This window comes from Panulirus ornatus, chromosome 1, assembly GCF_036320965.1.
Source record: "Panulirus ornatus isolate Po-2019 chromosome 1, ASM3632096v1, whole genome shotgun sequence".
In the NCBI taxonomy this organism is placed as follows: Eukaryota; Metazoa; Arthropoda; class Malacostraca; order Decapoda; family Palinuridae; genus Panulirus; species Panulirus ornatus.
The window spans coordinates 85008651-85021149 of record NC_092224.1 but is presented as its reverse complement, the minus strand read 5'-3'; the positions used below and the strand labels follow the sequence as shown (position 1 = coordinate 85021149).

Sequence of the window (12499 nt, the reverse complement as noted above, 5' to 3'; positions counted from 1 at the left end):
TAAACTTAACAGGATTTTGTCTACCTCACTGAGATATCGTGTCCAAGTCATATGTATACTTGTGTTTACCTCAATGGATTGGAATCCTAAACGCGGCAGCCTAGGATAGAGTGTGTGTATGTATACATATATACGTATATCACAGCAAAGACGTGGTAAATATGTACATACAAGGTTAAGAGACAGAGCAACACTAGGTGTGAACCTCACTCCCCTTAAAACATAGACAGTAACCACACACACACACACACACACACACACACACATACACACACATTGCCATCAGTAAACTTCACGAATATACTACGCGAACCTCACTGTGTTACAGGAGGTCTACACGTTTCTTATCGAACGTTTGTATCTGGAGAGACATTGTCTTTATAACATTCCCCTTTGGTACTGTAGCCTGGAATTTAATTCTTAACAAAAGGAATGAGTCTACAACAACCACCAGTAGCAAAATCGAATTTAGTCCAAGGTTTCACGTGAAAATGAACTCCTACGTAACGCAATGTCTGAGACTTAATCTGGTCGTGACGCAAGTGGGACTCCCGTCTTCTCTCCGTTTCCTGTGTGGCTGCTGGTAACTCTCTCTCTCTCTCTCTCTCTCTCTCTCTCTCTCTCTCTCTCTCTCTCTCTCTCTCTCTCTCTCTCTCTCTCTCTCTCTCTCTCTCTCTCTCTCTAAGTGAAAAAGCAACCGTAAGAAAATACGTCAAATGCTCATATACAAATCGATGCTCAACACAGAAGAGAAAGTATTTAAAAAAAAAAAAAAAGAATATATCAATTGTTCAATCGGTATAATAACATTCTCTTCACTTATAATGAAAATAACAGAAGGGGACGTGTACGAAGCAAGGGGCCAACTGAAAGAGAGAATTCAGCGTCGGAATCTGATGGGATCCAAGCCCTTTTTCTTCGAGAAGACAGAGACCGCAACAGCTAAACCTTTGATGGTGTTACTGAGGCAAAGAATCGATTAGCCCAGTGTTACAGATGTACACAATGTGGTATACATGACACCAATACACAGAGGGGTGAAGGCATCTAAGCTTCTACCAGAACAACATGGACTGATCAGTCTAATACTACGTATAGCTTTAGTACTATCTATATACTAACGACCTCGAGAGAGAGAGAGAGAGAGAGAGAGAGAGAGAGAGAGAGAGAGAGAGAGAGAGAGAGAGAGAGGTAAGGGGTCTTGAAGATGATACGAGAGTAAATTCATAGATCCAAATGAGTCAGAAAAAAAAAGCAAGTGTAAGTATAATCCTAAAATGGTCTGAAGAGAATTTGATGAAGAGAAGTGAGCTATATAATGAGTAACAGTATATCGGCGTCTCCCTACAAAAGCCCCAGCGGGGAAAGTCGTAGAGAATGTAGAAAACGTCAAGAATCTGACATTTACAGATGAGAAACTTTGCGTTCAAGGAGCGCGTTGATAAGACAGTGCTATCCAGACAAAGAATGAGCGGTATGATTCTGAGAACAGACACATCGAGAGACAAAGTTAATACTGATGATATATAATGTACACATGAGAAGCAAAATTGTATTCCATTTGTATGGTGACAAGCCAAAGAAAAGGAAATGAGCAAGTTAGGGAGAAGTTCAGAAAGATTTCTGAAGGAAATTTGATGATCGGGAACACGTCAACCACCACAAGAAGTTGAAAAAGCTTGAACTTTATAGCCTAGGAGAAAGAGTGAAAGATAATCATATGATGGCAGAAGCATGGCAACAAATAAAAGGCGCCAAGAATACTATTCTTAAATCTGTTAGCAGCTCAGCAAGGAAGATACAGAATTATGAAGCCTGAACTGATACTTGGGAATATATCAAAGGATAACAGATTGAAATGCACGAGGGCTTAGCCAAGAAAATAAAAAAAAAAGTTTGGAAAGATGATTAAACGCCATACCAAGAGAAATAAGAGACATGATAATGAACAAATACAGATAAAGAAAAAAAAGAGCATCTAAAAGGAAACTAGATTTGGGACTGAACCTCGACATTACAACTGTATAATTCTCTCTCTCTCTCTCTCTCTCTCTCTCTCTCTCTCTCTCTCTCTCTCTCTCTCTCTCTCTCTCTCTCTCTCAACTTACCCCAAGACATCATGGAGCGTCCCAGGAATTCCTTGGCCTTCGGGTTCCAGATGAAGGTTTTGAGGTCGTCCACATTACTCTGCATCCTGCGTACGCCCACAGGAGGGTGGGCGCCTGGCGGCTGGGGGGCCGAACGTGTAGCCTCGCCTTCCATTAATGCCGAGTCCTCTCACTGTGGTGCCAGCGGTCACACTGGTGTGGAGGGCTTCCGTTACAGGATGTATGTGGTATGGTGGACACACACACACACACACACACACACACACCTCCATGGTGTAACGGTTAGCGTTACTGACCGTCACGCATGCACGGGGAACGCGTGGTTCGAAACGTAGTCGCGGCGGCCGGTTCACAGTCCACCCAGCTGTTCATCCTCAATAAAATGGGCACCTGACACAGGCTAGGGTGTGTGTGTGTAAATCAACAGATAGATAGATAACGGCTTACTGGACGAAGGCAGCCAATTGGTTCAAAATACACAGTTCAGTTATTATAGATATGACAGAATTGGGAGGTCATGATATTGCTAGTTAAAGGCAGCTTAAGAGTACAGTGAGCTGTGTGTTGTGTGTGTGTGTGTGTGTGTGTGTGTGTGTGTGTGTGTGTGTATGTGTGTGTATACACATACGTAGAAACAAAGACATGGGACAATATTGAGACGGGGCAACACGAGCGTAAATCTCTGCTCCAAGCAACACACAAATAATAATTACACACACACACACACACACACACACACACACACACACACACACACATACACACACACACACACACACTGGTATTGTTGTAGAGACGCCTCAGTGAACTGCATGATGATATTCAAGATCTTGCAGGATCAACAACACTCCAGCAAGCTTACTGTGTACAGGTAGGAGGAGGGAGTGGAGTATGTAAGGAACCGTGAGTGACACATAGCGTTTAGATGTATTAAGTCTGATTTTGCCAGTTTGTGGGGGGGTCTGGTGAAACCTAGGAGTTGCGAAACCTCAGATTCAAATCACTAGCTCATTGCTGTGCCAACCTTAACGTATCATTTATATTCTAAAGTATCGTACACTTAAAAGTTATCCGTACGGTACATAGGGTTAACGAACGACTTGGACGGAGTGATCAATCGTGCGTAGGAAGCTGTACAGAAAAAGTGGAATTGAGAGTAAAACCAAATGGTACAATATTTACAATCATGATGAACTAATAACAGCTACGTGTTCATATATCGTAGACATATGCAAACATGATACTGTTATTTTCCATTTCAGAGAAAAAAGTCGAAGAACTTTAGAAATGGAATCAAGTACATTAGGAACAGGAAATTATAACTAGGTCCTCAAGAGGAAGGAAACTCATGTGGTTTAGTGGTTAGCGTTGCTGACCATAACGCATTCACGGGCCGCCCAGGGTCGAGCGCATGGGTTGCGTCAGTCGGTCCAGTCATTCCAAGCTGTTCATCCTTCCTTTTGGGTTGGTCGATAAACAAGGTCCCTGGCTTGGGCTAGAATATATATATATATATATATATATATATATATATATATATATATATATATATATATATACATATATATATATATATATATATATATACATATATATATATATATATATATATATTTTTTTTTTTTTTTTTTTTTTTTTACTTTGTCGCTGTCTCCCGCGTTTGCGAGGTAGCGCAAGGAAACAGACGAAAGAAATGGCCCCACCCCCCCCCCCCCCATACACATGTACATACACACATCCAGACACGCAAATATACATACCTACACAGCTTTCCATGGTTTACCCCAGACGCTTCACATGCCTTGCTTCAATCCACTGACAGCACGTCAACCCCTGTATACCACATGACTCCAATTCACTCTATTTCTTGCCCTCCTTTCACCCTCCTGCATGTTCAGGCCCCGATCACACAAAATCTTTTTCACTCCATCTTTCCACCTCCAATTTGGTCTCCCTCTTCTCCTCGTTCCCTCCACCTCCGACACATATATCCTCTTGGTCAATCTCTCCTCACTCATTCTCTCCATGTGCCCAAACCATTTCAAAACACCCTCTTCTGCTCTCTCGACCACGCTCTTTTTATTTCCACACATCTCTCTTACCCTTACGTTACTTACTCGATCAAACCACCTCACACCACACATTGTCCTCAAACATCTCATTTCCAGCACATCCATCCTCCTGCGCACATCTCTATCCATAGCCCACGCCTCGCAACCATACAACATTGTTGGAACCACTATTCCCTCAAACATACCCATTTTTGCTTTCCGAGATAATGTTCTCGACTTCCACACATTTTTCAAGGCTCCCAAAATTTTCGCCCCCTCCCCCACCCTATGATCCACTTCCGCTTCCATGGTTCCATCCGCTGACAGATCCACTCCCAGATATCTAAAACACTTCACTTCCTCCAGTTTTTCTCCATTCAAACTCACCTCCCAATTGACTTGACCCTCACCCCTACTGTACCTAATAACCTTGCTCTTATTCACATTTACTCTCAACTTTCTTCTTCCACACACTTTACCAAACTCAGTCACCAGCTTCTGCAGTTTCTCACATGAATCAGCCACCAGCGCTGTATCATCAGCGAACAACAATTGACTCACTTCCCAAGCTCTCTCATCCCCAACAGACTTCATACTTGCCCCTCTTTCCAGGACTCTTGCATTTACCTCCTTTACAACCCCATCCATAAACAAATTAAACAACCATGGAGACATCACACACCCCTGCCGCAAACCTACATTCACTGAGAACCAATCACTTTCCTCTCTTCCTACACGTACACATGCCTTACATCCTCGATAAAAACTTTTCACTGCTTCTAACAACTTGCCTCCCACACCATATATTCTTAATACCTTCCACAGAGCATCTCTATCAACTCTATCATATGCCTTCTCCAGATCCATAAATGCTACATACAAATCCATTTGCTTTTCTAAGTATTTCTCACATACATTCTTCAAAGCAAACACCTAATCCACACATCCTCTACCACTTCTGAAACCGCACTGCTCTTCCCCAATCTGATGCTCTGTACATGCCTTCACCCTCTCAATCAATACCCTCCCATATAATTTACCAGGAATACTCAACAAACTTATACCTCTGTAATTTGAGCACTCACTCTTATCCCCTTTGCCTTTGTACAATGGCACTATGCACGCATTCCGCCAATCCTCAGGCACCTCACCATGAGTCATACATACATTAAATAACCTTACCAACCAGTCAACAATACAGTCACCCCCTTTCTTAATAAATTCCACTGCAATACCATCCATATATTCATTACACTTTGTCGCTGTCTCCCGCGTTAGCGAGGTAGCGCAAGGAAACAGACGAAAGAATGGCCCAACCCACCCACAGACACATGTATATAAATAAACGCCCACACACGCACATATACATACCTATAATTTCAACGTATACATACATATGCATACACATATACACATGCACATATTCACACATGCTGCCTTCATCCATTCCCATATATAGGCCATGATTTGGCCATTCAATTACCCGTACCGTCTCAGCTAACATGAAAAAGGAGACTATGCAGGAAACACAGGTGGTTCAGTAATTTTGAAAGGCTTTTGAAATATTGTAACTGGTTCAGAGGTTAACACTATTAAAGAGCCTGTTTGAAATCCTGTAACAGAGAAATAGGACTAGACGTTGATACCACTAGAGGTGAAGGTTCAGAAGCCATGGAATTAATTCAAAGACTATGAAAGGGACTTTGTGAGATCAGAAATATAGTCATCATTGGATATGTACAGGTTAGTGGAGGGGATTCAAGAAATACACAATCACATGGAAAAAATGAATTAATCATAAACTAAAACAGGTCAAATGAGCCTTATGAAAATATCCTGGACACTGATCAGCTGGAGGAAAGTAATGAAACCTCCTCCAGGAACTCCGTGTCGACTCGGTAGCCACACACTTCTCCCACCTGCTCCTGCCTCATCTTGGCATCCATCCTCATCACCATCATAGGACTCCTGCCAAGCCTATCTCGCACTACTCGACCTACCTTACTTTACTTCACCATAATCCTGTACACCTCCAGTAGTTCAGTGCCCCTGGGCTACCTCACTTTATAGATGTAACAGAGAGGAAAGGTGTTAGGGGATGGTAATACCAGACTAAAAGTATTGTACACAAATACTGGTGGATTACAAGTTCATGGGGAAAAAATTGGTACTCAAGGATCGTATTAGGGAAAGTGCAGCTGATGTTGTTGTAGTAGTAGAAACAAAGCGTACCACTGAAATAAGAACTCACCCGTTCTGTTCTAAGGTTCTAAGGGATACATGATAACGAGAATGGGAAGAAAAGGCAAAGAAGGGGGAGGATTGGCCCTCTTGATAAAGGATGATTGATTAACTTTATTCAGGGACCCTAGTACATCATGATAGGTATACGCGTGTGCGATACACCATAGTAAGGTACATAGTAGCTTCCACTAGGATAAACTACTAAAGTTTTACAAACTTATTTCCAGTAAGGTCCTTGTAGCAAGTTGGAGTTGTCAACAAAGGAGCCACCGCATCCCATTACAAGACACATATACGCATTGTATATCCCTCACTTAATCATCAGTAAATAGTAGAGGCTCGCCTATTCAGATAATACTTAATGGAAATACTAACTGCTGGGAAGAAATGCATAGCTTTTTTTATTACATAATCCTCTAAAGAATTTTAGTGATCCAAAGCAAACATATCAATAACAATGAAGGCACAATCACGGTGGAACAACAAGCAGTAAGACAATTTCTTTCCAGAAATTGTAGAGTACTGATAATGGAGGATTTCAGTTTTGGAGAGAATGGGGAATTTGCGATTCTTGAGGTGACAGGGAAGCATGAAGACACAAGTGTATACAGGAAAATTTCCTATACCAACATGTCACGTAGTACACTTGGATGAGAAAGACTGACACATCATCATTGCTATACCTTATAGTCTCATGTACTAGCATGGATGTTAAGAATAGAGGATACAACACTTAAAGTGATCATGTAATGCTCAAGTTTGACTATGTGGTAAATAAAGATGTTAAAGGAGGATAGGCGAGAGAAGACAAAGAGGACATACAGTCGTGGTAACTATGTAAATCTCAACAATCTCTTTGTTGACATAGACAAGAAAATTGAATTCAGAAGCCGGGAACCCTGGACTTTGAGGTGCAAGGTTCTGTGAAATTTTCAGTGAAGGAGAAGGAACATGGGTACCTGTAGTCTTAAATACAGAGAAAGTGGAAAGAAAGAGGAAAGAATGGTTTGATAAAAGTGTCAGAAAGCAGATTCGAAATGTACAGTGACGAAGATACAGATGCAAACTAGGCTATAAGAGATTAAGGAACAATTCATACAAGGCTAAGAAAAGAGGAACATAGAAACTTTGAGGATATCGTGGACGAGGTAGCGGTAATCCAAAACTTTACATAAATTCATCATTAGTTGCTAGTTAAAGAGGAGCTAATCTGGCTAAAGGGATTCAAAAGAAATGTTGAGGATGGTGTAAAGATATGTGAGGAACTTAATAACAAGTTCGAATGTTTTCGCAGTGGAAAACACTGTAGCTCCAACACTGGGGAGATGGAATGGGAAGGGGGTTTTAGAAACGGTAAGATATTTAGAGAATACATAATCAGAATATTTAAAGAGTCTTGACCCATACAAAGTTCATGGTGCTGATGAACTTTAACCATATGTGGTGAAGATGTGCGTAGATACACCATATAAACCCCCTGAAACGCTGTTCAAGAACTCGCTGGAGAATGACCGAGCTAAGGAAGTGCAAAAGGGCAGACCTCATACCTACCTATAGGAAAATGGACAAGAAGCGCTGAAACCAGTCCCACTGATGAGTGTGGTGTAAGGTTTTGAAAACGATCATTAGAGAGTGGGTGACTTTCTACGGAGGATAAATGACTTAAATCAGAGACAGAGGGGCTTAAAGGAAAAGAAGTCCCTTTTCTACAGATGTTACTTTGGATTTTACTTCCAACAGCTTGCTGCTTGTAAGCCTCCACCAGTACATAGACCATGCAATCCTCAGCTGGCTACAGCGTCACATATTACTATGTGGTTCTTAGCAACTCGAGGTTGGGCCGTTTTGACAACTATCTCTTTCCCTTCACCTCGAAGCTTTGGAACTCTATACCATCTCATGTCTCAAGTCATAGTTATTGCAACTATGATCTGGCACTTTTTAAAAGACAAGTCTCACTTCCTCCAAAATGCGTTAAATATTTTCCTTCCGTTTCTTCTTTCTCCCTTTCGTTAACCTCTTTTCACTTCAATCAAAGCTCTTCCTTGATATGTGGACCATTGCCCGTGACTGGAGCCTCCAACGTACGAAAGAAAAATAAAACTTGCGAGTTACATGAGAGAGTGGGCTCACTCCTAGACAAAAGGGAAGGCTGAGTGGACTATTTGCATCTGGACTGCCAGAAAGCTTTTGACTATACCGCATAGGAGGCTGTTTACGAATGGGATCACCAGGCATGAGGAACTTCTTTGTTGAATCCAAGATTATCTCGGCCAGAGGGAACAGACGTTGAATGTTAGAAGAACCTGTTCTAAATGCATTTAAAGCGGAGTGCCACAGGGTTGGGTTCTAAGACCATTACTCTCATTAACCTACGTAAATGAGTCGCATAAATGTATGAACTCCTACCTGAATATGCTTGAAAAGGATGCAAAGATCATGATGGAAGTGATCAGCTTACTCGAGCTGGTCTGGAGCGTGGTTGATGGAATTCAACCTGAGTATATGTAAAGGAACGAGAGTGGGACAAAGCCAAACACGGCCTTAATATGATTATCACCAAATAACAAATAAGTTTCAGGATTCTGTGCGTGAGAGGAACTTGGGAGTTGACATCATTCCTAACCTGTTGCCAGAGTCCCATATTAGGGGAATAGCTTAAGAAGATAAAGTGTCTGCAGACAAATATCAAATTAGCTGTCAATTATATGGATAAGGAAGTATCTAGCAAGCTATTCATATCCTATATAAGGCCAAAATTAGAATATGTTTTACAGTTTGGTCACCACACCTTAAGAGGCACAAAGAACTCATAAAATTCAGAGGAGGGCAACAAAAATGGCATCAAAATTAAGAAAGCTGAGTTGCAGGGAAAGGCTGAAGACTTCATATCTACCCACCTTGGAAGAGAGAAGAATGAAGTGTGACCTGATCACAACTTTTAAGTTTTTAAAAGATCGATGAAGTGGCCAGTGAAGTTCTTCGAGAGATGTAGGGAAGAGGAACCACAACATAGCCTGACATTAGGTAAAAAAAATTGTCATAAAGGGATGTAAAGTAATACTTTCATAGCATAAGAGTGGTAGATGGTTAATGCAGACAACACACATGAATTTAAGAAGTATGATAATAGAGAATGTTCAAGAGATTGGGCCCCACGAGTGCAGAACCCCCTTCCCGTACTGTATACAAAGAGGTATTTTCACGGTAACTGTACCTCAGAGTATTAAAGTCTGGGGTCTATCCTGACATACTGGAGGCTGTTACTTTATAAAATAAAAAACAGTAATTGTAAAATGCTAACGGGAGATGTAAAGCCAATCAATACTGTGGTCATGAAAGAACCGATAGGTAATGGGTAATACATGGGGAAATAAAATAGTGCATCAAGAGTGGCGGGGCATATTTGACTGAAGGAATGATCGGGATAAAGGTTAAAGTCTGTGAATGTTACGTTCCGAGGGTGAATGATGAGCGTTTGGAGACATTTTTACGGTAAAAGTAGACCAGACTTGAGCAAGTAGTTAAAACTTACTACTTACTTAACCGACTTTTCAGCAAATATGTTCCCACTGACAAGAAAAAAATCACAAATCAACTTCGTTTTTACCTAATTGGTGGATTAAATATAATTTCTATATCTTTAAAGTCGGGAACTCTTATTGTCTGCAATTTTTTTCTTCAAAATCAACAGTCTTGTTGTCCTGGGTGGCTCCCCTTCATAGGGCACCACTGCCCTTGATTAAGGACTACACAGAACTATGGGAACACAACCAATATTAAAAACCTAGTGCATCTTCCCAACCTATCTCCCTCTCAAACACTCCTCAATCAACACCATATACTAAACAGCTCACGCTCCATCAGCTAATTCCTCCACTCCATAAAACCTCATTCATATACTAAACATTGCACAGCAGCATCAGAAACATGCGCACGGAAGCATGCATCCATCTTTAAGTACACGACTCACACATAGCCTTCACCCAAGAAACCAAACATGCATCCAATTCCTTCCTGCCTTCTTTCTATAATAATACAACCCTGAGGTAAGACAAAGAACATGTAAAAGGACTCATGACGTTTATACACCACAGCATCCAGTTCTCAAATATTACTCAAAGCATAGTGGCAACAATCCGTGATATACGATCCATACAAATAAAAGTACACAACAGTATCTACAATAATCGACGCCTACATACCTTCACCATCCACCCGCCCACCCAGACATTCTCCCCAAACTACAGAACCTGACCAACATACCCACCACCCAAAGGTAAACTATTCATAACTCAACCGCACCCCTTCCACCATCCTCAAACAAGGCAAGCTGCCAAACTCTCTTAGTACACCACCTCCAGTAGCCAACCTCAGTAGACATTAGGATCTTGCTCAGCACAGCACACAACGACTACCTAGAGTACACAGCACACACTCTCCTCTCACCACATACCCAATCTGTCTTACATCTGACCCATCCAACCCACCAGTCATCAGACTTACAAAAAGTACAAGAAAGCAGAGGCTGGCCAGCATTCACATTACATGCCATTCAAGCTCCAGAACTTGACTTAGTATTTGATTGCCTGTTCCCGCATCAAAAGCAAAGAAATAGAACTCAAACTTATTCTCACAAGTTGCACACCCCAGAACAAAGTCACTCGTCATCCCAGAAAAAACAGAACAAATCCAAATTCTAGGCACTCCTTCCTTAACACAATGAACCACAAAATTCACAGCAACCAACACTGGTGTACCTTATAGAAGATCCACACTCACCGTATCAACCCATCCCCACACACATGAAGCACTTATGATCAAGTCCAGTAATAATCCTCTCCCCCAGAGAATACATAAACATATAGACACTTTCATAACTTATACTAACAGATCCCCCCACCCACAAGTAAGACAACATAGACAAAACATATGCACACCGAATTGACCTGACAACCACTAAACAATACCCCTCTCAAACCAGCTTTGAACATCACCCCTACTTGTGATACACTCATGATGAAACCACACTCCCCAAACATAAATGTGTTACATTCTCTCGTCTGCGCTGTGGACGTCACCCATCCCTACAAAACTGCAAACACCGATTCAAGGTATCTCAACACCTTTCTTCCCCGCGTGCAGCTATTACGGTCTCGCCCGGTGGACGTGAGTCGCGTAGGAACAATGAAAAAAAAAAAAAAAAAAGGGCCGCGACAGGTGAGGGAATAACGTCTCAGCGTTGTGTGGTAATCATTCGTCATTAGCTGCCCATATTTTTTTTCAGTCAATGTCTTGTTACTGTCAGTTTTACCCAAGTATATCAATCATCCTAATACCTGAGGTGTGAGCTCTAATTTCCGGATTACACGCTTAATTTACGGATTGCCTCATGCTTCCATTTTTTTCCTAGTACAACAAACGCTAAATTGCAGGTTTCACATCATGTAATTTTCATTTTACCACCACAATCTAGTTCATTCATGAGATGCATAATGATGCTTTAATAGTCATTAGCATGTGTTATTAAGAAATTTCAACTTGCTGGAATGTCTTGTTGACGTGATTTTCCACCATGGCTCATGACGTCATTAAGTGTTATGTCAACACTGATGACGTCAAACTGCCCCGTGATGATCCAAGTGTTCGGATCGTTCAATGTGATTTGGACCTTAGTTTGATAAAATATCCACTAGATTGCATTTTTATGTTAAGATATTATTCTATATATCTATATCTTAAACAGTGTAAGTGCAATCAAGTGATTCCTATGATTTTCATGTACTATGGGTAACTTACACAAGCAGACTTAACTGGGCTGAAATTTTGGAGTTCTTTTCGAATCAGAGCAGTTGTATGTGAAATCAAAGAGGTACACGTTATAATTATCATTTGTATGTGGAATATGTGTAGGAGATTCGATATATATATAGTTTAGAACTGGAGTCATTATGTAATTTTTCTTTACCCAAACAAAATACAGGATTACGTAACCTTCACCAAGTTCCCACTGTCACTCTCATAGACACGATTAGTGGCGCTCTGACCACCGACTAAAAGGGAATTTTCACGATCTTAAGGTGAGATAACATATCT

The 12499-nt window shown here is 41.2% G+C and overlaps 2 protein-coding genes across 2 annotated transcripts in view; one reads left to right on the top strand and one right to left on the bottom strand.

The window, feature by feature from the left end:
- The window catches only part of LOC139750322 (sodium/potassium-transporting ATPase subunit beta-like), a 15379-nt gene extending 13065 nt beyond the window's left edge, over positions 1 to 2314 (bottom strand). The window contains exon 1 of the mRNA XM_071664999.1: positions 2109 to 2314. Within this exon, the coding sequence (XP_071521100.1) occupies positions 2109 to 2262 (154 nt within the window). The 5' untranslated portion in view covers positions 2263 to 2314. The remainder of the gene's footprint in view (positions 1 to 2108) is intronic.
- LOC139750377 (HIG1 domain family member 1C-like) overlaps positions 1 to 12499 on the top strand; it is a 43380-nt gene that overhangs the window by 15230 nt on the left and 15651 nt on the right. The gene's annotated exons all lie outside the window — the stretch shown is intronic.